Source organism: Haliotis rubra, unplaced genomic scaffold (assembly GCF_003918875.1).
Source record: "Haliotis rubra isolate DU_JTF1 unplaced genomic scaffold, ASM391887v1 Scf592, whole genome shotgun sequence".
NCBI lineage: Eukaryota > Metazoa > Mollusca > Gastropoda > Lepetellida > Haliotidae > Haliotis > Haliotis rubra.
The window spans coordinates 417344-441091 of record NW_025767293.1 but is presented as its reverse complement, the minus strand read 5'-3'; the positions used below and the strand labels follow the sequence as shown (position 1 = coordinate 441091).

At 44.1% G+C, this 23748-nt stretch overlaps 1 protein-coding gene across 1 annotated transcript in view; it reads left to right on the top strand.

Annotated features, from left to right (window-relative positions):
• LOC124255090 (intraflagellar transport protein 172 homolog) overlaps positions 1 to 23748 on the top strand; it is a 56019-nt gene that overhangs the window by 5546 nt on the left and 26725 nt on the right. Inside the window, 23 exon segments of the mRNA XM_046688924.1 lie at positions 5197 to 5411; positions 5700 to 5823; positions 6971 to 7066; positions 7448 to 7609; positions 7864 to 7917; positions 9056 to 9159; positions 16200 to 16285; positions 16686 to 16750; positions 17338 to 17385; positions 17650 to 17715; positions 18840 to 18941; positions 19251 to 19289; positions 19291 to 19317; positions 19319 to 19389; positions 19807 to 19914; positions 20601 to 20685; positions 21110 to 21202; positions 21596 to 21673; positions 22003 to 22083; positions 22442 to 22537; positions 22815 to 22886; positions 23255 to 23333; positions 23529 to 23649. Of these exon segments, the coding sequence (XP_046544880.1) occupies positions 5197 to 5411; positions 5700 to 5823; positions 6971 to 7066; positions 7448 to 7609; positions 7864 to 7917; positions 9056 to 9159; positions 16200 to 16285; positions 16686 to 16750; positions 17338 to 17385; positions 17650 to 17715; positions 18840 to 18941; positions 19251 to 19289; positions 19291 to 19317; positions 19319 to 19389; positions 19807 to 19914; positions 20601 to 20685; positions 21110 to 21202; positions 21596 to 21673; positions 22003 to 22083; positions 22442 to 22537; positions 22815 to 22886; positions 23255 to 23333; positions 23529 to 23649 (2072 nt within the window).

Sequence of the window (23748 nt, the reverse complement as noted above, 5' to 3'; positions counted from 1 at the left end):
GCTACTTCTATGAAGTCTAAGATCAGCTCTACTCAGCTCTACAGCCGAGATTGTTCCTCCGGAAGAAGCAGATGTTTATGATGATCCACCCATCCTCATACCTGAAGTCACCATCGTCAGTAAGCAGACGAAGCCTGCTTCTACACCTACATCGGCATTGGTATCAGCGCAGACATGGACAGAAGACCTACTATCAACGCAGACATCGGGTACCAGAGATAGCAGCAGCGTCAACTCTTCACGAGTGCAGCGAGCCTTAGATGACGTCTCTTCAGTATCAGATGCATCATCCCTTCTCTTCAGACAATGCAGAACTTCAACCCGGACTGTTCATGCAACAGTTTACAGACCAGATGATGTCGATGATGGAACGTAGCTTCGCTCAAGAGAAGGCTGCTATGAAGACCGCTACAACATCTACTAGCCTGCGTGAAGGCTCTACAGTCTCCCCACCACATCTAGATGAAGAGGGAAGCCTGTGCGAAGGCTCTCGGACACGACGATCTTCCCAATCTGAAGTAGATGCCCCAGAGAGTGTTGCTAAGAAGTATCCACGCAGGAAGGAATCAAGGCGTTCTCCCAAATCCTACAGATGTCGCAGATATGAGTCGTCATCTCCATCAGACTCTGACACCCATCAAGAGCCTGCGTGAAGACACTCGTACAGAGGGGAAGCCACCTTTGCGAAGATCTAGAGAAATGTCTCAAATCTCCAGGAAAGATTCAAGATCACATCGGGATCGATCGCCTGCGTGAAGCTCATCTTTTAGATCATCCTATAGAGACTCAAGTCGTCGTGCATCCTTAGAGCGAGAAATGTCTAAATCAGAGGATGAAGGTGAAGGCGTCTTCTCCGATACGGAAATTAACTCCTGGATTGCCAATGGCTTGGACTTATCATCACCTTCTAAGGACACAGATGAGGCGTTTACCTACAAGATGTCCAAAGATGATTTCGACACACTACCTTTTCACCGACCAACCCGATCTCTCAAGTACCAGACAACCTCAATGCATCTTTTGATAAAGCCACCAAGTCGCAGAGTCAGCACATCCCGACATTCAACGCCAGGAAATTCCCTCAACATAGCATGGAACCCTTCCTGAAGGCTCCAGAGGTTGATGATGACTATAAGATTATCACCGAGTCCCGTCAAAGAACTTACAAGATTGAGGATAAGAAGTTAGCGCAACTGGATACAACCACCAGGCGTACTTTCTTCGGATTAGCCAGATCGAGGGCTATCAACGAAACACTCATCTTGAAGTTCAAGAATTCCTCGGCCGAAGAAGACCGGATGATATACTCCGCTCCACTTATGCAGAAGAGAGACCATCAATTTATGTCGGAGCACCTAGCATCCACCTCAGCGGACTTGACTCTCCTGAGAAGACAAGGGTTATTGTCAGCATGCACTTGGAGTGAACGCTTCACCAAGTCTTTATACAGAGCCCCATAGTCATCATCTTACATCTTCGGAGGAGGAATTGAAGAAGTCAACAAACATATCTAAGTTTGCAGGAGTCCCCAGAGCCAGAGAAAAGAAGTATTCTAGTATGAAAGGAGGAAGAGGCTCCTTTCGACGCCCAACCGGAGCTCCTAGAGGTAACCCCAGAAGAGGCCGAGCACCCAGGGGTGCAAGAGGAAGCAAGCATTGACTTCCACCCCAGCCGTTCCTGTGCAACCTTCGACAGTGGGTGGAAGTCTTCAACGGTACTGGGAGAATTGGGGGATACTACAGGACGACTAGGTATCCCAGATACTGCGCGAGAGGGTACAAGATACAGTTGGAAGCCACTCCCCGCTCACAAGCAACCCGATGGCCTTCAACTACGCAGCTGACCAGATAGAGAAACTGGACGATGCTATCAAGACCCTACTCGACAAAGAGGCAGTAGAAGATTTTCCTGGTACCGAAGAAGAATTCCAAGGAGAAATTTCGGCTCGTCTACAACATGAGGAAGTTCAACCGGGAGTATCTACGCAGACCAGCAAAATTCAAGATGATACATCTTCCTCAGCTCCGATATCTCGTTCGTCCAGCAGACTACCTCGCCAGCATAGATCTGCAAGATGCGTACCTCCACATCCCGATACATCCAGACTCAAGGAAATACCTACGTTTCCTTTTCAACGGACAGCACTTCCAGTGGAAGGTTCTACCATTTGGAATATCGTCGGCTCCCTGGTTGTTTACTCGAGTGACCAAGCCCATCGTCACATATCTACATCCTCGAGGTCTACGCAGTGCTTTCTACCTGGACAACGGATTCAAGCTCATCAAGATCCCAGTCAACTCAGACTGCAACTAAACTTCACCATCAGGCTGGCTAGTGAATCTCCTCAAGTCGGAACTGGAGCCGAAACAAGATCTGCAATTCCTAGGAATTCGACTCATCACACCAGTGAATCGTATAGTCGTTCCAGAGGATCGTTGGGTCAAAATACAACAGATGATATCTCAAGCATTGTTCTCTCCGTTGACACTACGTGCTTGGCAAAGCATGCTCGGTCTACTCACCTCACCTCAAGACATGACTCGCAGAGGGAGACTACAGTTGCGCCCACTACAAGTATTTGTGAACGCCCACCTAGACTCGGAAGTCGAACGTTTGCGGAGGGACCTTTTTGTCAGAGCCAGTTTGCAACACTCATCTTTACGTGGATGCCTCCCTACAAGGATGGGGTGCGCACTTCAACAACGAAGTGGCAGCAGGGAAGTGGTCGAGTCAGGATCAGAAGTCACACATCAATCTGTTTGCAACAAAGTTCAACAAACAGCTACCAACGTTCGTCTCACCGATTCCAGATCCTCAGGCATGGGCAACAGATGCTCTATGCATCTCATGGGAAGGACTAAATGCTTACGCGTTTCCGCCTCCTGCTCTACTACCACAAGTACTACAGAAACTCAAGCAGACGACAACGTTGCAACTGATTTGGGTCGTGCCCTACTGGGCAGCGAGGGTATGTTTCCCTTCCTCATACAAGAACTCGGAAGTCCAACCCTGAAACTACCAGAGTGGTCGAACCTACTCGTCCATCCACACACCAAGCAAGCTCACGGGACCGACACTGTTCCAGCTACACACGTGGAGCGTATTAAAGCTTGCCTGAAGACTAGAGGGTACTCCGCCAGAGCAGCGAAAGCAGTAACACTAGCTCTACGCAGATCAACTCGCAACTTGTACGACGACAAGTGGCAGAGAATTGAACAATATGCAAAGAGGAAAGGCTTTACAGCGGTGAAAGCAACCCATCGGAATACTTATGTCATCTACGACAGACGAGACACTTAAATGGTTCAACACTCTCAACATACTTAGCTGCCCTCAGTACAGTTATCCCCATGACAACGAGTATCAAGCTGACCAAAGTACCAGAGATTCTTTCACTACTACGCTTGTTCAAGTTGGAAGACCAACAAAAGAAATTTAAGGCTCCTGCCTGGGATCTCAACATAGTTTTACAACATCTCACCAGTGATGCCTATGAGCCTCTAGAACAGACATCCTTTGAACTACTAACTCAGAAAACGCTGTTCCTGATTGCCCTAGCAACAGCAGCAAGGATGTCAGAAATACATGCTCTGGACTTTGAACGAACACGATTTGAATCAAGACATCGTGACATCGTACATCTGGGATTGAGAGGGGTTTTATCGCCAAGAACCAACTGCCTGGTCAGCCTGACAGACAGTTCCACATCCTAGCACAATGTACAGTCCTTGGGCCACAGGATACGCATGATCTATCCTTTTGCCCAGTCAGAGCACTTAAAGTCTACTTACAAAGAACTAAAACAAGGAGACGAAAATTCAAGCGCCTATTCATCCCCTTATCCACTGAGACGCCCACGGAAGTCTCTAGGACAACGATATCGATCTGGATGAGAGACGTTATACTAAGGGCATATAAAGCAGCAGGACTTGAGCCTCCACGAGCCTCCAATCCACATGAAGTCAGAGCCCTGGCGTCAACACTTGCTCTGCATGGAAACTGCTCGATTACAACTATAATGGAGGGCTGCTTTTGGAGATCGAACACAGTGTTTGCCAACCACTACCTCAGAGACATTGCAACTGAAGACGTCTCAGGCGTTCACCAGTTTGGGCCACTTGTAGCACAACAACTAATGGTTCCACAAAGGCGCTTCGTAAATCTCACCCCTTTTATCACATGACTTGTGAAAACCAACGCTTTGGAGAGCAATGGCTATAACTCCATGCACACGTCTAGGACAGACTAGCATGAGTGATAGACCCTGTACTTGTATAGGACATACTCGTACATGAAGAAGGGTCGCATCTCCACTTGATGCGCGCATCAAGAGATGGAGTTGCAATAGATAACTAATGGAATATTAGTATATCTAAAATCCACACGAAAATGTCAGGAGAAGTTTCTGAAGAAATCTGACAAGTTGTGGTCCCCCCAGACTCATCAGAGAGAAGTTGAAAGAATCTTCAACAGTGCCGTCATAAGTTCCCAAGGGGGGTAATACAGGACGTAAATCTACAACTAGTGAATCCAGAACGTGGCTTGACCCACCACCGTTTCCGACGGATTCTGCAAGCATAATTAACATGAGTCAGGATAAGGAAAAATATGTAATTTTCTGACTAAAGTTGATATTTTATACTTATCCTGACTCATGAGGTTAGCCCTCCCAACCTCCCTCTTATGGCACTCTGGATTTCCCTGTAAATCCGGGTGTCGGGCTTACATACTGGAGAGAGTGACAAATATGGCCGATCATGTGACCATTTGGGCGCCAAAGGGAGGAAAGGGATGCTACTCTTGGGTGAGTGATTTTACGTCTGCTTTTTAAAGGGAACTTCAAGAGATTTCAAGTGTTCCACTGTCATTCGCAAAAGGAAGGAGACAAGCATAATTAGCATGAGTCAGGATAAGTATAAAATATCAATTTTAGTCAGAAAATTACATTTTTCACGTTTCCTATCTCCCTACCACTGAGACTGTACTTAGGCCTAACCTAGTTTAACAGATATTTCACACTTTCATATATTAACTACATAAATTGCAGATATAAGTGTGAAAAAAGTTTGTTTCTATTTCCAACAGTACTTTAGTAAGCAATTTCTGAGCTTGACAAAGGCTCGTGGTAAAGGGGGGATAACTCTTGTACTTGTTTCTTCTATATGTGTTTTTCATGCACGTTCACTTACTACGTAGGGCAAGATCTGCACCCACTCTTGTCCTCCGTATGCTCTGGCCTACTCCCAGAATGCAGTGGTAGCCGCTGGCTGTGACAAGCGTATCGTGGCCTATGGTCGAGATGGTCGCAGTTTCCAACACTTTGACTACACCCGGGATGATGATGAGCATGGATTTACCACGGCCATCTGCTCCCCGAGTGGACAGTCTGTTGTTGTTGGCAGTTTTGACAGGTAGGTGACATTATTTTGTTGAATTTGCCAGTTGTTGGGACATGTCATAAATCTCTTCAGCTACATATCACCAAGATTTTATATACACTGGTCTTGATTACTTTTTGCTGACATTTATTGAGTAGACCAACATGCATGTCGAGTGAGAGAGTTTAACACCATTTCAGCAATCCAGCAGCTGTTTGTGGCGAATTTGTTTGTCAAACCCTCCACTCTTGAAGAATATAATGTCAGTTTGTATATGCCATGGCAGTGCTGGTGTATGTACGTTCTCCTCCTCCTCCACAGACTGCGGGTGTTCAACTGGAGCCCCAGGAAGCAGATGTGGGATGAACCCAAGCTGAAGGAGATCCCCAACCTGTACACCATCACATCCCTCTGTTGGAAGAAAGACGGATCCAAAGTCACTGCGGTATGTGCCGACTGATTAAATATTGTCACAAGAGCCATGAGAGCCATAACTGTCCTGATTCTATGATAAATTCATACTACAGTGGAAGCTGTCAAAACCGGCAGCTGTCCAATCCCGCAAGTTGTCAACACCAGCATAAAATCTCTGTCCCATCCGAAGCTAGTACATTTATCATCTTTTAAAAGCTCTGCAATTCGGCAGCTGTCAATTCCGGATCTCGGCATGAAATGAGCCGTCCGAATATGTGTTTATAGAGTAATCAGCACTGTCTTGGTGGGGTGTGTATTGCCACCAATTAATCCTGTGTTGAAGCTACATGGTTGCTGACAAAGATGCCAGTCCTATCAGAGAGGAAAGCGATGGCGAAGATGACGACATTCCCCTGTCTAGGCTCAGCCACTCTCTCCTCATGACAATGAGAGACTTCCTCAAAATGTGCACAGAAATAAAGCACTTCGCTTCGGCATACAACAATGTATATGAGAGTGACAAAAGTGGTTCAGTTCTAGTCGTAGGTAATCATGTCAGCTCTACAAACCGGCATGCTGTCTAAACTGGATTATTTCTTCAGTCCCGACGAGTGCCAGTTTAGACAGCTTCCACTGTAGTTTCAAACATCTATATGTCAAGTGGAGTCCTTGATATGATTTCATTTATTGTATGATGTGAAACTAATGCAGTGTTTTTATTAAGACATATTGGGTAAATTAATAAATGCCAAGTATCCATTAGAATGAAAGTAACGGATATCATGTGCTTGTGTTGACAAGTGTGAATGTTCAGACCCATGAAGATCTTTGTTAGAATTGGTCTTCAGCTATCCCTGAATATCATAAGAGCCAACGAGCGGGATTGGTTGGTCAGACTTGCTGACTTGATTGACGATATCACAATTGCGTAGATTGATCCACATGATGTCAATCACTGGATTGTCTGGTACAGACCACTTTGACATAGCTGGAAAGTTGCTGAGTGCAAACAATATACAAACAAAATGTGAAAGGTCTGTAGACAGATATTGCCTGTCCTGTTAATGTTTCCTAATGTTTCTGATCGTCACGCCGAAGATCCCGGGTTCGAACCAAAGTCAATCAGCCTAATGTTTCTGGAGTTCACATGTGGTAATTTTGAGATTTCTGATTAATAGGGAACCTTGTGTGGAGGAGTTGAGTTGTTTGACTGCTGTCTCAAGAGAACTATCTACAAGAACAAGTTTGAAATAACTCATGTAGGCCTGAGTCAGGTAGGGGTCTTTGTTATATGGTTCCATTTAACAAGTTGAACTGAGATTTATAAAAGTACAAACTTGAGGAAAATCTGATCATACATATTCAAGATAACTGAAGGTTTGATAAAGTTGCAACATTATGAGGTCCTCAGTTTCATGGAATCACTGTATTTTAACCCATAACAGAGTTTTACTAGATGAATGCAGTAAGTGTCCAAATTTGTCAAAGGGCATAGGGGAGATAACTCAGTCCAGTTTTATCTAATGAAAAACAATGTCAATGTAACATGTAATTTCCTCTCGTTTCCGGTTGAACAATACAATATCAATAATGTGCCGAAATTGAATTAATTGTCTATATGGATTTATGGGATCTGTTAGTGATGTCTGTATCAGGTGATTGTGAAGAACATGTCAAGTGGCCAGCGTGTGGTGCTCAAGTCTTTCTATGGCTATGAGGTGGATGATGTGCGCATCATGGGTAAAGACCGCTACCTTGTAGCTCACACCTCGGACACAATCCTACTGGGCGACCTGACCTCAGGCAAACTCAGTGAGGTAAGTAGTGGGACATAATTACAATGGTAATATAATGTTTTCAAGAAGTTACTGATCACATTTTATGTCATTGATCATGTTCTGTTTAATTCTCATTTCAATTGTGACTATGAATTTTCATTTTAATTTATCATATGTTCTGTAGTGTGAGCAGCATCTCATTTGATATCTCCTTCTTGAAGACAAAAACAGGTTTGAAAACAACTTGCTTTTGATACTTGTAACTTTCAAGTAACCTTCACGTCCCATTACAGATTCCATGGCAGTCGTCTGGTGGCAACGAGAAATACTACTTTGATAACGAGAGTGTAAGTTGTTTTACTGATTAGTTATTTGGTTTGTAGACATTTGGTGATATATAACTAATGATAAATCCTCAAATCACTGTCACGTAGCTACCCAAGGATCTGAAATAATATTACTTTGTGTTCTAGTATTCATTGGTGAACCCGACAGTAACAGACCATGGAATATCCGGCACCACCTTGGTTTTTCCTACCACTTTAAGTTGACATGTCTCACCTGTTAGAACTGATACCTCAGAAACTGTATTATTGTTTTTACATCTCATGTTACTGTTTTACTATTTTTATTCCCCGCCACGCGTATGGCGCGAAGTGGGGGATATAGTATTAGTCTCCGTCCGTCCATCCATACGTATATACGTACATGCATACATATGAATTGGAATATCTTAAGATCCGTTGACTGGATTCTTTTCATATCTGGTACCTATGTTCATCCCAGTATAAGAAAGGTCCCAGTCAGGTTTGGTGACCTTGACCTTCATTTCAAGGTCACAAGGGGACTTAAATGTTTTACCTTTGTCAGCAAGATATCTCAAGTACCATTCACTGGATTTTCTTCATATTTGACACCAAGCTGTATCTAGGGAAGGCGCAGGGCCCAGTCAATTTTGGTGACCTTCACGTAACTTTCAAGGTCACGGCGACACTTTGAAGATTTCAGCATGTTAACCTGCATGTTAAGCTTGTCAGTGAGATATCTCAAGTACCATTCTCTGGATTTTCTTTATATTTGTCACCAAGCTTCATCTAGGGAAGGCGCAGGGCCTAGTCGGTTTTGGTGACCTTCACGTAATTTTCAAGGTCACAGTGACGCTTTGAAGATTTCAGCATGTTTTTACTATTTTGGCATATTTCATACACCATGACATTCATGTCAAGTTCAAAGTGAGTCTTGAAAATATTTGTGTGTTTGAACAACTACAGAGCAAGATATCAAGAGAGGTTGACTGGTCATGTTTTTGTTGACATTTACCTTCATCTTTAACTACGACCTTCACTTTCATTACTGTTTAAGTTTGATTTGATAATTTGCAGCAGGGTATTATGTCACCTTAGTGACAATGCTTGTTCTATGTTAGTATCTATGTCAGTTGGCCAAGTGAATACCTGCATTGACATTAAATCCTTGTTTATTCAGGTGTGCATGATCTTCAATGCTGGCGAGCTGTCTCTCATCGAGTATGGAGCCAATGAGGTGCTAGGATGTGTGAGGACAGAGTTCATGAACCCTCATCTCATCAGGTAAAGGAAACAATTTAGTTGTCACCACTTAATGTAATTAAGGTTCCCATCATTTCTAGTCATTGTTCTTTATATTTTTAAACTTATCCTATCTCACGGTATGCACTTCTCTCTCTTGATTCGACACTGAGTGGAACGATGTAAACTTTTTCCCTAGGCCTCTCTTGTCCATCCGCCCAAGCACTCCATGCTACCCTCACTATAAGACAGCTTCCTAGCTCTCATGCAAAGCATGCGGCATGCATCATTAGCTGCCCACGTGACTATCTCCAAATCATCTATTCTATTTCTTGTCGCACACGAGTGTGGACGTATTTTACTTTGCTCAACGTTTTCTACTTGGCTTCGCTCGTTAGTGTTGCTGACAGGGCTCGTTATGCTGCTTCAATTGACGGACCCAGTCCATCCAGGAAAGGAAAGTTTAAGCGTCCTACTTTGTCTGCTCAGCGGTCACAGTCCCCTCACTCGAATGAAGAGGATTTCATGAGAGCGTCGTCAGATTCTTACTTATCGGAAGATGTTCGGCATTTGTTGGGCTCTCAACATTCCAGCCCGAGTCCTTCGCCTCTTCGACCACGCCCCGGTAGTGGTTGTTGAGACTGCTACCACCCCCAGGATACCTCTACACAGCGGGACCCTCGAACTACGCTCTCTGTCTCTCGTTCACCGGACCAGTTATCTCGGCAACCTGGCTTATCTGTTTCGGACAAGAATCAGCTGATCTCTACTCCTGACTGCGCAGAGCGAATGCGCAGAAGCCGTTCTTGCTCTTGTTCATTTAGTAGTGAGAGGAACCAGTCTACCTCGCCTCAACGCCTGTCAGTTGTTACTTTGCTGTCTCCTTCCCATTCGCGCGAAAGAAATGTGTCTTCTGTCCAGCTACCTTTTGATCTTCTGCTTCGCTGAAGCCTGCCTGATCGAATCACACTTCGCCAGATCACTGCTTCTGTCCGCCTCCTCCACCTTGACTATCGCCGGACTGTCCACCTTCACCAGAAATAGACCGGCTCTCTACGAAACAGCTTTCGCTGAACCGGTCTTCATCGAAACACCAATCTAAGAGTCAGCATTCTCCTGATCGATCGTCTGCTAAACGGACTTCACCTAATCGTACTTTGTCGAAACAACGTTTGCCAAAACGGAAGACTTCACCGAAACGGCATGTGGTGAATAGACTTTCTCCGAAACAGCCTTCTTCCAAGCGGCATTCAGCGGAATGCCTCTCTCCAGATCATCTGAGTACTTCCCTGAACTGTGTTGGATTTGTTCACCGGATAGACCTCTTAGGCCTACATCACCGCCAAGACGCCACGCTTCGTCTCGTTCGCATTCAACTAAGCACACACCTCCCTCTGCTTCGTTGAGATCAGTTCTTCGTTCCAAGTCACCTCCTCGGAATTCATCTTCTCGTCATCATGGGACTTCCAGTTCTGCGTACTCGACCCGTCAACCTATATCTCCTACACGGTTGACTACTGCCTATCGTTCAAGATCCAGGGATCGTCGTTATCGTTGCAATATCTCCTCTCCTCGCTCCCGTTCTCCTCAGCGGGTCTCCATTTGTGCATCCTCTCCCGGTTCATCCCCCTCCAGACATTCTACGGATCGTCGATCTAATCAACAGTTTTCCGAAAGGCGCGATCTCAGCGCTATGACTTCTGAGTGGACTCCTGCCTCCTCGTGCATCTCTCTACTCGGATTGTACCAGATTCCTGACTCCTCCGCAGGAGGAAACTACTCCATCCCCAGATCTGGCTGGGCGATGTTAAGTGCTCTTACTACTGCTTGGAATCAACAACAGGCTGCTCACTCTACGGGGAATGCTCCTCCCCTCGGACCATCTGTTATGGCGCCTAGTCCTGGTGTTCCACCTGTTCCTACGTCTCCAGCACATTCGGTTGTGGATTCCCCAGAGGGAAGTTTGGATTTTGTCGATGAGCCTCAAGTTTTAGCTTGGATAGTGCAGAAACTCCACCTCCCTATGTCACAGAACCCGGAGGATTTATCTCATTCCTTCTCCATGAGACAACGAGACTTGACATCTATTACTTTCCCACCACGGCCTTGTATTGTATCATCTCACTACCTCCTTGGATCATGCCTTTAATAGCCTTAAACGGATTAAGGATGGCCTGTCTTCACCTAGGTTTTCACTACCAGCAGCTCACTCCCATGGTTTCCAGTCCTTGGCTACTACCCCTTCGGTGGATGAGGATGTCCCAACACTTTGTGGGAAGAGGACTTGTTCAACTTTTCTAGTTGAAGACAGAGAACTGTCTCACATGAACACAGCTATTTGTCGTTCCTTACCCTCGATCAACTGCATCATCTCGGCGGTGGACGCGGTTGCGGCATCAGTGGAGCACTCTTTCACCGATCAGGATACTTACATCAGAGGCTGTATGTCCCTTATACTGGACCAATTTCAGATAGTACTTGACCAGCTGTCTCATTTCATTGGCTATCTCCTGGCAGTTCAACGTCGCGGCCCACTTAATTTGTCTTCATTGGATGACAGGTGTAAGGCTGAACTCTTCCGTCAACTGTGGTCTGCAGAATCCTTGTTTAATGGCATGATTGGGGAAGTTTTGATGAAGATGGATCGGGACACTCAATTTCAAGTTTCGGTGGAATTATTGAAACTCCAGAAGTCTCATCAGCAAGTTTCCATGATACAGAGGAAGCCTCCACAGTTCGTGCCGTCTCATCCGGAACTGCGTCAGGGTTTTCGTGGCCATTCGTCCCTAGCTAGAGGTAGCAGGTCCTCCCGTGGCACTTCTTCCCGATGTCCTCCCAAGTCCGACTCCAGAGCTGGGAGTGGGGCCCCAAAGCAGTGACTCGGCGAAACAAGGGCACGACTGGGAACTCCCGCCTCCAGCCGTCCCCATCTACGACTCTCCAGTGGGCGGGAGGCTAGGGAGGTTCGCTCCCAACTGGACCATACTCGACGATCCTTTCGTGACCGACCTCCTCGCCACAGGCTATCACCTTCTAGTCATCGGACGTCCGCCGCTGACAGTGCATCCAGTACACCGCAGCTACCCAGCGGACCAGGTGCAGGTTCTTCACTCCACCAAAGGTATGCTCATAGAAAAATGTGCAGTCCAGTCTCTCGGTCTGGTGCCCAGCACTCCGGGGTTTATTCCCTCATCTTTCTGGTTCCCAAGAAAAACTCCACAAAACTATGACTCATTTTCAACTGAAACTTTTCAATGCCCACTATCTCCAGCGCCCACCTCACTTCCAGATGGTATCGATCGTCCTTCTTCTCACCATCCTGAAGAAAGGGCATTTTCTTGTCAGCTTAAACCTTCAAGATGCTTATCTTCATGTGCCCATTCATCCGGATGTGCGGAAATTCCTCCGATTTGTATTCCAAGGGATCCATTATCAATGGACTGTCCTGCCTTTTGGAATTTCCATAGCCCCCTGGCTATTTGCCAGGATCACCAAGCCGATCACTAGGTTTCTTCATCTCCACGGGGTCGTGTTCGAAAGTTACATAGACGACTGCATTCAGGCACAGGGAGACCTAGTTGTTCTTCTACGTCAGTTGGAGTTCAGTACGAAGCTACTCCGGCAACTAGGTTGGTTGTTAAACGCTGCGATGTCGGAACTAACACCGACCCAGACCCTTCAATTCATCGGAGCAACTTTCGACACGCACCAGGGCCTGATTTTCGTCCCCCAAGACAGGTGGCTAGTTCTGTTAGCACTGTCGCAGGCCAGGACCTTACGACAGTGGCAGGAACTGTTGGGCCTTTTGACATCGGCACAAGCATTGACACGGCGGGGACAATTGCAACTGCGTCCGTTGCAGCGTTTCCTGCGTCCATATCTCGTTTCAGAGAATGTCCAGGAGTTGATTCGTCTTCGAGTTGATTCGTCCTTTTCTTCAGAACGTTTGGGCCGGAGTTTGTTTGATACTGTTCATTCCAACGCACCACTTGTTCATCGACGCGTCGCTCAAATGTTGGGGGGCTCACTTTCTTCATCATCAGACAGCCGGGCTGTGGTCGTCTGCAGAACTGGACTTGCACATCATCGAACTCGAGTTCTTGGCGGTTCTTCTCGCCATTCGACATTGGGCAACGGAACTTCGGGGCAGAACTTCAGACAGACAACTCCTCTGTCGTCTGGTACATCAACCATCTCGGGTCGACGGGTTCGGCGAACCTTCTTCAGTTGGCGTTTCGGTTCTTCCATCTAATCGACTCCCTCGCCATCGATGCTCGAGCCAGACACATTCCCGGAGTCAAGAATGTCATCGCAGATGCGCTGTCCCGCTCCGATCGGCCGTCTCCCACGGAGTGGCAATTGAACCCAGAGATCTTTCGGGAACTGGTCTTCCCGTTAAAAGGCCCCAGAAGTCGACCTATTATTCGCCACGTGGTTCAACCATCAGCTCCAGCAGTTTGTCTCGCCGATACCTGACCAACTAGCGTGGGATCTCGGCAGCTCTGGCGATTTCGTGGGAGGGAATCAACGCTACGCTTTCCACGCCTTTCCACCTCCGGGTTCTATGGTTAGAGTCATCCAGAAACTCCGGCGACCAGGCAGATTCTACTGATTTTGGTGGCGCTTTTGCTAAAAGCCAGTCAGGAGTTGGTTTGTAGATCTTGCGTCAGCTCGCCAGACCTAAACCCAGTTCCTCTCTCCGATCGGGGACGACCTACTGTTACACCCTCACTCGGATTGGTGTCATGTATCCCTTCACACCCTGTCTCTGCATGTTTGGCGCATTTGCATAAGACCTTAATCGCCAAGGGGTATTCGCGGAGAGTGGCTATGACCATCACTTCTGCTCATCGGACTTCCACCCGCTCACTTTTTATGATGAGAAGTGGAAATGTTTTGAGAGATATTGCATGTCCAGAGGCATTACATCTCCTGTTTCTTCAGCATTTGCGGTCGTCTAAGAAGCTCAAGGGTTCCACTTTGGCCACTCAACTTGCTGCAATCAACTCGGTCCTGGCTACCACCACAGGCTCTAAGGTCTCTACGGTTCCTGAGCTTCAGTATCTGCTCCAGTCCTTCAAGTTGGCTGATCAGTCTAAGAAGTTTTGACCTCCTGCTTGGGATTTATCTGTGGTGCTGCATCATTTGGCCTCAGCGGACTATGAACCCCTAGCTCAGAAGGACTTTGAGAAGATCTCCTTCAAGACCTTCTTCCTTGTGGCCTTGGCTACAGCTGCTCGGATTTCTGAACTCCACGCTTTGGACGTTAACAGAGTCCAGAACAGAAGAAGCATGGCAAAGTCTTCCTCAGTCTCCGTTGGGATTTTGTAGCGAAGAATCAGTTGGCGGGACAACCTGATCATACTTTTACCAACCCACCGTTGTCCACGATCTTTGGGCCGCATGACAATGAAGACCTGCAGCTTTGCCCTGTAAGGGCTTTGAAGATTTTTCTTGCTGCTTCTAAAGATTGCCGCTGTCTCCGCAAGCGCCTCTTCATTCATTCCTCAACATCCAGGGTGGAAGTGTCTCGCACCACTTTATCCTTCTGGATGAGAGCCACCATCCTACGGGCTTACACCTTTGCTGGGTTACCGCCCCCGACAGCTTCCAATCCACATGAGACGGGTGTTAGCGTCTACAATGGCTCTGCATAGTAACTGCTCTCTCTACTCCATTATGGAAGGATGTTTCTGGCGATCTGACTCGGTCTTCTCCTCGCACTACCTTCGAGACCTCTCAGTCAAGGATGTCCAAGGCCTGCACCAGTTTGGACCCCACAACAGCTGTCTACGACCCACCAACGCAGATAGGGAATGGTCCCTCGCGGTTGCTGCTTCCCTGTATTTACTTGAATATAAGTCTGAACTTGCTGTCTACCTTATGTTTTGATTGCTTATGGGTTAGAACTACTTCACTTAGTTTTATACTAAGACACGGAGATACTACCACCTCGGTGGTTGGACGAATCTGGAGCTCGATTCTGTATCACGATGTGGAAGAGTTCGACATTTCATGTTTCTTGACCTCTACTTTTCTAAGCAATTACGTCAGTGAAGTGTGTCACTCCTGAATTCCAGTGGATGTTGTTGCGCTCCGACTCTGAAGTTGCCGGGCACATCCTTTGAATAAGCTTATGCAAAGGAGTGAGGGTCAATTTGATGCTGTTCTGGAACTGAACGTTAAAAACTTGAAGTTCCCGAGTTGTGCTTCTCTTTCACCCGCCCCTGGTAGGTGTCTGTGGGGGTCTTCTCGATGCAGGGGCTGGCCTGATTATTGTCAACCGACTTTAATTTACGGGGGTACCTTGGAAATCGTGGCGAAGTGACATACTTTCTCGCTGAGCTGCGTCCTTCTTCGGAGGTTGCGGCCGAACGCCACACCCATCTCCCTGGGAGACGTTGTGCTTAGTAAGCCAAGGAGTTCAAGAGAACTCAGCACAAGCATAGAAGTTGCATGCATGCGTAACAGGCCCCCCTTGTGCATCGCTATTTACGGATCGTTTCCAGTCTACACAGTTCCTGCTGTTTGCAACTGTCAAGACACAGGGTATCTGCATCCCTGCCGTCCAACCGTGGGATAAGTGCATACCGTGAGATAGGATAAGTTTAAAAATTTAAATTTTAATATAAATTGTATATTTATATACTTATCCTATCTCACGCGACGGATTCTCGCCCATCCTCCCCGCTATGCAGATTCTCCAAGATGGATATTATCCAGTGGCTCCAAGAATGAGAATGATGATTCGGAGATAGTCACGTGGGCAGCTAGTGGTGCATGCCGCATGCTTTGGATGAGAGCTAGGAAGCTGTCTTATAGAGTGGGTAGCATGGAGTGCTTGGGCGGATGGACAAGAGAGGCCTTGGGAAAAAGTTTACATCGTTCCTCTCAGTGTCGAATCAAGAGAGAGAAGTGCATACCGTGAGATAGGATAAGTATATAAATATACAATTTATATTAAAATTTTCAAAACTTCATCAGAAGAAAATTTGATGTGGCTTGAATACATGCATCATCCTATAAACTGTTCTTATTTAAACTTTCATATTGACTTTTGTTTCTGTTGAAATTATTTCCAGTGTGAGATTGAATGAGAGAAAACAGCGTGGCGTCTCCGACAACAAGAAGATGGCTTACCTGGTGGATCTCAAGACCATTGCTATCAGTATGTTCATTCAATGCTACACATGAGAGAATATATCCATAAACTCAAAAGGATTATCTTATCTTCAGTGATTAATATTACATGTTAGATTTAATGGATTGAAGAAAAGCTAGATAAATATTTAGCAGAAAAGGATTTTTCAGTAGTTTTTGAATTAATACATGTTACTTAAGAAGTATTAAGGTAGCCCTTTGTTTGACTCATTTATTCATCTCCATACAGGTCCAGGTTCTAGTCCCCACATTGTTATTATATATAAAACTCACTCTTGTTGTGCTTGCGTTAATGTTGGCACAACATTCATAAGATGATATATAATCTAAATTTGGAACCATCCAGAAGAGAAATACATCAAAGGGAGATAACTCTTGATAAACTTACATTTCAATTTGTAACACAGTGGACCTGCTGACTGGAGTTGGACTGGGACAGATCAGCCATGACTCCAAGATTGATTGGCTGGAGGTATGTACAAGGAGATTCACAGTATTTACAGTATTGGTTGCATGGGATGCAGATAGTTGCAGATAGGCACAAGTTGTTCTGTTTAAACATCTCATCGCAGCTATTGTGTAAGAGTGAGTGAGTGACTATTGTGTAAGAGCATGATAGGGGTACTGTATTGCAGGGATAGAGATACTATTTTTTCTAAGTGTGCCTTAGGGCACCAGACAAATATTTTAGGTGTGCCTTTCTGAAATTGAGTATGACCACATGTTTTTAGAATAAATGACAATGATGATGATCATTTGAAATTTATTGTTAAATAAAGAAATGGGTTTATGAGCATTCAAATATGTATGGTATTATTCAATTTGGAAAAAAATAATTGTTTTGGTGATTAAATGACTAAATGTGAGTTATGTCTAAAAATTAGGTGTGTGAAAAGGGCGCCGAGAACATTTTTTAGCCGTGCCATTTCTGTATTTTCTGTGCCATGGCACACTAGTATATGGGGTATTTCGAACCCTGTATTGTATTGTATTGTATTGTATTGTATTGTATTGTATTGTATTGTATTGTATTTGCAAGTGAAATATAACTTTTTTCAGATGAATGAGACCTGCAGGAAACTCCTGTTCCGAGACAAGAAACTAAAGGTAAGCCAAACACTGCATTACCCATAGAAACAACAATGACTGACTTACACACCTAAGGAAACATTAATAAAGGAATATCAGTGTATGATAATGGTTTCTGTATAATATTGATCTTTTTAAAAAGCTGCTTTCTATTTACTTCATCAATATATATTTTGCATGACATATTTATGTAATGACAGATAGTAAGTATGTGTTATGCTGGTACAGAAAGTTAATGTATCTGTGAGACCATGAATCTGAAAGGTAATCTTGATTCTCCAGCTTCACCTGTACGACATGGAGACGCAGATGAAGTCTAGCATCCTCAACTACTGCTCCTACGTCCAGGTACGTCCCTCAAGGCTGAAATTTCTGGCCTCATCATATTCTGGGATGAAATCTATCCACTCATACTTTTTGTATCAAAGTTAGGGGTGGTGGGTTAGGCTAGTGGTTAAGGTGTTTGCTCGTCATGCTGAAGACCGGGTGGGAATCCCCAAATGGGCACAATGTGTGAAGCCTATTTCTGGTGTCCCCTGCTGTGATATTGCTGGAATATTGGTAAAATTGGCATAAAACACAACTCACTCACTCACTCACTGTATCAAATGGAAGTTACTGTACTACAACAAATTAGGAGGATGTTTATAATATCAATCACTTGCCATCAGATGCTACTTGACTTTTACCACCAAGGGATACATGTTTAGACTGAGGTCAAAACCATGCAATGAGAACTAATATTCTACAGCACTATGGCCTTTTCCCTTGTTTTCAGACAGTGTATTGTCACCTTATATGGAGACAAGTATGTTTGGAATCCAGTATAGGTGTCAGCGTGAATACATTTTGAGGCATTGTTAAATGAAGAAGTTTGAAAACTTTAATTGAGAATAAATATGTTACAGAGTTATGGCCCTTGATTCTAATTATCAATTAACAAATCAGTTTGTTTAGAAAGGTTTGCATTCAAACATGACAAGGGATATGAATGACTTTGTCTTCTTGTTTTTACTTGTTTCATTTGTTTCACATATCTCCCAGAATGATTAGACATAGTTTTATCATTCAGCTGTTTGAGTAATTGTAGTAAGGGACCGTTCATAATTTATGGCTAGTAGGGGTGATGATGATTTTTATAGAGAAGCATGTACAATGTGAATGACCCCCCTAAAATTTATGTACAAAGTAAAAGACCCCCCCTGCATGCCATGTACAAAGTCAATGAGCCCCCTCCCCTTTCCATATTTTTAAAGCATAATTTTAAAATATTTTTATATACAAAATTGCTGACCCCTCTTAGAAACATGGGTACAAAATTGATGCTACCCCCCCTACCTCCACAGAACAAAATGGGTGACCCCCCTTAAAATCATCATCACCCCCACCTAGCCATAAATTATGAACGGTCCCTAATGTAGTAATAGTTACTTCTTTGCACATTTACATTTGTACAATCACTCATGTTTCAGTGGGTACCTGGTAGTGATGTGATGGTAGCTCAGAACCGTGGCAACCTGTGTGTGTGGTACAACATCGACGCCCCGGAGAGAGTCACCATGTTCCCACTGAAGGTCAGTTGTCTGGTTACCTTTTCTTTTTTATCACTCTTGTAGTTAAGTTGCCACACCTCTCTCCCTAGACCTTATGGAAGGTATAGCTCTATCAGTCAACCTACTTGTGTTGGGACGGTTACAAACAGTAATTTAAACTAGTACCTAAAACAGTCAAACACTGTTGTATCAAACTTTGATGCGTCACACTTATGTCTTGAAGTAAAAGGTTGGTCTCTGCAAACTGTATTCTTATTCATCATTTTGGGTTGAATTGAACCTTGGTTAACTCAAGACTATATTGTTTGTTTTAATTCTTATATCTCTCAGGGTGATATTGTTGACCTTGAGCGGGTTGATGGCAAGACAGGATGTGATTGTCAGCGAAGGTGTTAACCACTGTCTCGTACACATTAGACGAAGGACTCATTGAGTTCGGCACCGCCATTGACGATGGAGACCTCGCAAGGTGAGGACATTTGAAAACAGGAATCGCCATAGGTTATTTCTTAGGGTGACTTTTGGGGGTAATTTTGACTACTGCAATAGTTAAGAAAATACACTATTGTGATATTCTAGCAGTAGTGGTATAACAAGTGGAATATTATTGTCATAGTGGGATGTTTTTTGTCACATAATGTCGATTTCCTTTCATTATTCAATATCAGTCAGTAGAACATGTGAAGATTATTGACTGATAGAAATACAATAATAATAACAATTTTTGAATAGGTTGTCACACATTCTTTAGGGGTAAAATATTGTCAAAGACATTTGTCTAGTTTTTCTCCTATTCTCCTATGACCTTTTGTGTGTGAAACTGACAATAACATACCTGCTACATGTAATATCAACTGTCCCTGTACACGGGTTCCTTTGTCTTCAGAGCTGCAGCGTTCTTGGAGACCCTGGAGATGTCATCAGAAACGGAGGCCATGTGGCAATCCCTCTCCAAGATGGCTGTGGAGGACAGGCAGCTCTACATTGCAGAAAGGTGGCACAGTGTTCTTACAGTTCTGTCAGGAAAAATTGTCTGACTCAATCATTTACAGGCCCCCATATCAATATTGTTGAGTGCAGCATTTAAAGACAGACAAACTAACTGGAACGATAGCAGTGATTCTGTAGTTTAATTGATTCTTACCCTCATAGTTTACACATCTGTTGCACTGTATTATCAGTATCCATTACAAAGGTTTGTATTGTTCCCTCTCTTGGATACAGGAAACGGAATGGACATCAGAACTTTCAAGATGTTTTATGGTTTATTTTGATGATTCATAATGACATCCTATATTGTTTTTTGTGTGGATGTTTGTCAGCCTTGGGAATAACGGTACACATTTTGTTGCTGCAGTACTTTTGATGGCTCAGATTGGCATGGGCCTGTCATCTTTTGTCAGAGTATGTTAGATGGGTATTTGATGGAAGTTTATAATACCAACACCTGTAATGTTCTTTGTATGGGTTAACCGTCCCATGATATTCATAAATGTTTTGCTTGGTCTGTACTGACATGTATGATATTAGATGGGATATTTGATAACTGTATTGTGTGTTTCATTCTGCGTTTTAGATGAAATTAGATTACGTTTGATTCGTTTTGTGAAACCGTTTGATTCAGACACTTTGATATTTATTAATGACGCCTCTGCTGACATATTGGTGTTGACGTTGCAGATGCTACTGTGCATTAGGAGACATTGCCAAGGCCCGCTTCCTGAAGGAGACGCTGAGGATTGCAGAGGAGGCTGCCAAACACATGGTCAGTACAAAGTTGTGATGGTTGTTTATTGATTAATGTGCTGATACACAGTGAGCTTTAATGGGCAACTGGCCAGTGTTTACGTTAGTATGTTACTATGGGTAACCATCAACCCTTTATTGACACAATTCTTTCCTTTCAAATTGAGCTGAAAAGCTGAAAGTTGAACATTGTTTAAAGCAAAATTAAACCCAGCTCACTCACTCACTCTGAGCAAAGTTAAGACCAGTTTGTCACTACATGCACATTCTTTGAAGAATCTTGTGATGAGGGATTTTAGTGTTCCAATCTGAATCCCAGCCAGCCTTTCTATGGCATAAGGACTTCTGAATTGCCATTGTGACTGTAAATGCAGTACCATATAAAGCAACAGTTTGTTGGAAGCCCAATGCCTCTGTACACTCTCCATGTGTCTCTGTGTCAGGGTGGAGATGGACTGACCCACTACAAGGTGCGAGCCCGGATGGCCATCATGGAGAAGAGGTTCAAGGAGGCCGAGTCTATCTACCTGGAGCAGGTCAGACTCCGGTCTTTGTTTGTTGACAGTGATAACACCTGAGCACACTCCAGAGGTGAACCTCAGTAAATATAAGTAGATGAGATAAAGAGAAGAACAGCTTTTGCTACTTTCTCTGGGAAAGTGGAAGGGTAGAGGAGGTACTGGAAATTGGGTCTCAACGTATGGAATAAAATACTGGTACATTTGGTTGTCCTATTTCAAACTCACCTCACTCAATGGGACGTTATGGTTTTGCCAAATATGACAATGTCACTAGATATTACAAAATGGAGTAATAAAATGGAGGCCTGAATGTATTTATGAAGGATATGGTACAAGTTAACTATTGACAGGATTAATCTCACCAATGTGACAATGTCATATATGACAATGCGTAACCATTTTTTACAGAACCATGTAGACGAGGCAATGGAGATGTACCAGGAGATGCACATGTGGGATGAGGCCATTGAGGTGGCTGAGGCAAAGGTAGGCTATTCTGACATCACTCTCAGAAACTAGGGTGTATCCATCGAACACCTAGAAATGTACAATCTGGTCTGTCCTGTACTGTGTATCAGCATATCTGTAGGGTCTCATACATATGTTTTGTAGAATTAGAACTTTTCTGGAGACTTTTTTGGATGAGTTAATTATTATTTTTTAACACTGAGTAGAAGAGTGATAACAATCAAAATTAAACAGAATATAGAAGTGTTCCACCCATTAGTCTCTCCCTTTGATATTCTCAGCTCTCTTATGTGTGAATTATGTATGAATTGTATGCATAATGTGTTTGTGTGTGTTATGTGTGACAGAGTCACCCAGAGTTAGAGACGTTAAGGCGGAACTATTACCAGTGGCTCATGGAGACAAACCAGGAGGAAACAGCAGGGGAGGTAACTCACTTTGTCTTATTCGTGTTCAATTGTCCTAAAATTTAAAAAAATGTATGGAAGCAAGTTATTAGCCATTATTTCCATTGCTGAATAGGGTCCAGTAGCTTATCACTGACTTGTAATATCAGGATGTACTGTCAGCGGTAATATAGATTCTTGTGACTTTTATGCAACATTCCTCCAGATACTCATGTTCTGTCATAGATTTTGACACTAACCTCATAGTTCTCAAGCAAAGATTATACAAATGTAACTGTGTTGTACTTCAGGCATGTGACACTATTTTCTTCTTGATACCATAGCAAACAGACAGAGAAGTATGAATGTCACTCTTTCAACAAGCTGTCCATGTTTGCAGGTGAAGGAGCGAGAAGGAGACTACATGGCAGCCATTAACCTGTATATGAAGGCCGGCCTCCCAGCCAAGGCAGCTCGACTTGCCACCAGCAGGGATGTGAGTACAAACATTAGGATTAATGTCACACAGCTATGGCGACAGAGGGGCTTAGCAGAGAGAGCAAGTGAGTGAGTGAGCTGCTAACCACAGCATCAGTAATTTTTTCGCAGCTATTTGGGGAGATTTGCAAGCAGATGTTTTGCAACAAATGAGAATGTTTTTTCCATTTGTCACTATAGCTTTTGTGGACTCTATAACATGACAATCCCTTAGTAGAAAGAGACCTTTGTATTTTACAAAGTATCACAAAGTTGTTCAATTTTGTTCCTTCCAGGAACTGATGTCAAACTCTGACCTTATCAGCAGGATTGCCTCAGCACTCATCAAGGCAGACCTCTATGAAAGGGTGAGTAGCCAGGTTTCTGAATAGTTTGCATCTTCAGCTCCCATAAGTGCTCCTGACCAGTCGGTAAGTATTCTTTATAGGAGACCCCACTTAGACTGAAAAAGTACATGACAGTCTGTATTCTCTTGCAGTTTTGTTAACTGAAACACAGAAGGACATATGAAAGCCTCGTGGTCAAAAAGAATTTAGTTTCATCAACATTTGAATTCAATTTGTTCACTACTGCATGGCATGCGTGAGTTTTGATGAGTGTCCCCTTTGTCAGTTTTCTTCGTGCTGGTGCTTGTTACAGTGGATATGGTATTCCCTGTTGTAAACTGCTACATGATACCCCCTTCTTCTTATTAATGGATGTATGTATGTGACAGGCTGGTGACCTGTACGAGAAGATCAAGGATGCCACCAGAGCCATGGACTGCTTCAAGAAGGGGAAAGCCTATAGGAGAGGTAGGCAACTGTCTCATATCAGTTTTATAGTCAAGAAGCCTGTCCGCTCGACAATGGGTGTTAGATTATACTTATTTCCGTGATATGTATTAAAGGCTTCTCAAGATGGTGGTTAATGTGTTTGTACAGCTGTTGAGCTAATGCGGAATGTGTTTCCTGTGATGTTGTTTAATGGTGGTGAATGTTTATGCACAGCTGTGGAGCTGGCGCGATATGCCTTCCCTGCCGATGTTGTGAAGCTCGAGGAGGAATGGGGAGATTACTTAGTGACCCAGAAACAGCTGGACCCAGCCATCAACCACTTCATTGAGGCAGGGTGAGGAAGATGTCAGATGAGTGTCGATCTTGTACGGCAGAGTAATAGAGTAATGTTTAGTGTACAGTGTACAGTGGTAGTCTCTCCCCCCTAGACTAC